General features: G+C 48.4%; 1 protein-coding gene and 1 long non-coding RNA gene across 2 annotated transcripts; both read left to right on the top strand.

Moving 5' to 3' along the window:
• Nucleotides 1-878: 878 nt before the first annotated feature.
• Nucleotides 879-1,447, top strand: LOC125546813 (serine/threonine-protein phosphatase 7 long form homolog). Its single transcript, XM_048710936.1, has 3 exons — nucleotides 879-935; nucleotides 1,015-1,235; nucleotides 1,315-1,447. The coding sequence occupies exons 1-3, from the start codon at nucleotides 888-890 to the stop codon at nucleotides 1,445-1,447; spliced, it is 402 nt and encodes a 133-aa protein (XP_048566893.1). The 5' UTR covers nucleotides 879-887.
• Nucleotides 1,448-1,449: 2 nt separating this feature from the next.
• LOC125548338 lies at nucleotides 1,450-1,957 on the top strand. Its single transcript, XR_007301010.1, has 3 exons — nucleotides 1,450-1,629; nucleotides 1,709-1,810; nucleotides 1,886-1,957. It is a non-coding gene; the product is annotated as an uncharacterized LOC125548338 (long non-coding RNA).
• The last annotated feature ends 202 nt before the right edge of the window (nucleotides 1,958-2,159 follow it).

Below are 2,159 nucleotides of genomic sequence, written 5' to 3'. Positions count from 1 at the left end.
TCTCACGGGGTCACCCTTGGGTGGATGCGCTATGATGAGCGATACACATCGTATGTAAGGGAGACAAGACTTCTCCCTTTCATTCATATGGTCAGACGGTCGACGCCACCCAACAATGCTCCAGCACTCACCGCGCTTATTGATCATTGGCGGCCGGAGACACACAGTTTCCATCTACGGACCAGGGAGATGACAGTGACGCTCCAGGATATTGCTATGATCACCGGTCTTCCTATCGATGGGAATCCTCTATGTATGAGCACCGACTCCGATGGGTGGCGCGCGCAGATGCATGCCCTTATCGGTATGGTTCCTCCGGAGCCTCCGGAACCAGCAGCAGAAAACAAGAAGAAGGAAAGAGTCTCAGCCGGTGCTACTTTCACGTGGATTACTGAGCACTTTGGTACTTGCCCACCGGAAGCTGATGAGGACACGGTCAAGATATATGCTCGTGTCTACATGTGGTATGTGATATCCAGGACTATCTTTGCTGATGGCACAGGCAAGAATGCTCCATGGATGTGGCTGAAGGCGTTGACCGTCTTCGATAGCAAATGGAGTTGGGGTTCGGCGACACTGGCTTACTTGTATAGACAGGTATGAAGTTGTTTCTTTTTCACTTCATTGCTACATTATGAATGCGATCTTGCTCTTAATTGAACCATGTTCTCTTTTATGTGCAGTTGGACGAAGCCTGTTGTAGGTCATCTGGAGGTATTGGTGGTTGTTTGCTCGCACTTTCCATATGGAGCTGGGAGCGTTTGCCGGTTGGACGTCCGAAGAAGGTGAAGTACGATGATTGGGACGACAAAGGCGACCTACTATGGCTACCCACTTGGGCTTACAAGTGGGATGTGATAAATGAGACGACCGATGATCCCTCGGTCATGTACAAGTTGTACCAGAGTGAGCTTGACGCGATCACGCCTGAGCAGGTGAATTGACATGGCATAAGTGATTATGATGCTTCTATTGCAACTCGATATCAATTTTGCATTCTATCCCATTTTGCAGGTGATATGGGAGCCGTATGGAACAGGAGATAGTTTTGGTGACCCTTTAGAGTTCAGGCTGAATCCGATGTGCACTAGGGATAGGGATCTCTGGCGTATGCGGTGCCCACTCATATGCAACTGGGCGGTTGAGCTTCACCTCCCACATCGAGTGCGCCGTCAGTTTGGTTTGTTCCAGGCACATCCGCCGGAGTGGGAGGACACGGACAAGTTGCTACACGCGTAAGATATAATTAACCTTGAGTACTTAGCAGCTTCTCGGCGGTTTCGATGCTACTAATATTATGTTTCTAACTTGCAGGTTGGATAGGAAAAGGCAGCGGAAGATTAAGGATTGGGCCAAGCATCACAGAAAGTATGTCGTACAGTTTGCGCTTAGTGTGGAGCAAGCTAGGGCTGGAAAAGGAGTCCAGCTTCGTGAGCACTCCCTGTAGCGTTCAACAACTATCTCACATGGTTTCTTGCAAGTACCCGTGTGGAGGTATGCAAGCCGGCGTATGCTGAGGAGATTTTGGAAGAACCCACTGTTTTTGATGAGGTAGCCCAACACCAGTACAACGCATTAGTCAGGAAAGGCAACTCAGTGATCCCTTCAGCTCCAATGATGAACTTTGTGGTATTTGCCCTCTTTGCTTTTCATTCACACTATTCACATCTTCGCTTGCCTAACACGTTAATACCATTTCTGTTCATAGCGTGCCCAGATCAAGAAAGCAGCTGATGAGACCGAGACTATTCTTGAAACAACCCCGGCTGGCAAAAGCGATGGAGAAGGTGCACTTCGAGCATTCATCAAGGTTCACATCTCCTTCAAACTAGCACTTAACATGTGTTGCTACGTTCGATGTCTCATTCACTTGTACATGTTGCAGCGCCAGGGCCAAAAGTTAAGGCGGCTATCAAACCTTTTTGGTTGTCGTGACCCCGAGTATGTATCACCAGAATAGTCTAGGTCGGCGACACCATCAGATCCCGCTTCGGTCCAGAGCCATGGTGATCATTTGGAGGATGAGGATGTGGGTGTGGTCACTCAAAGAGGTATGGCATGAGCATATATATCCAATTGATGCATTGCTAACTATATCCTCACACACGGTCTTTCCATATCTTTTGTTTGCATAGGTTGCTGATGATGATATGACCTTG

The sequence above is a fragment of the Triticum urartu genome, chromosome 3, assembly GCF_003073215.2.
Source record: "Triticum urartu cultivar G1812 chromosome 3, Tu2.1, whole genome shotgun sequence".
NCBI lineage: Eukaryota > Viridiplantae > Streptophyta > Magnoliopsida > Poales > Poaceae > Triticum > Triticum urartu.
This window is presented reverse-complemented; position numbering and strand designations above follow the sequence as displayed.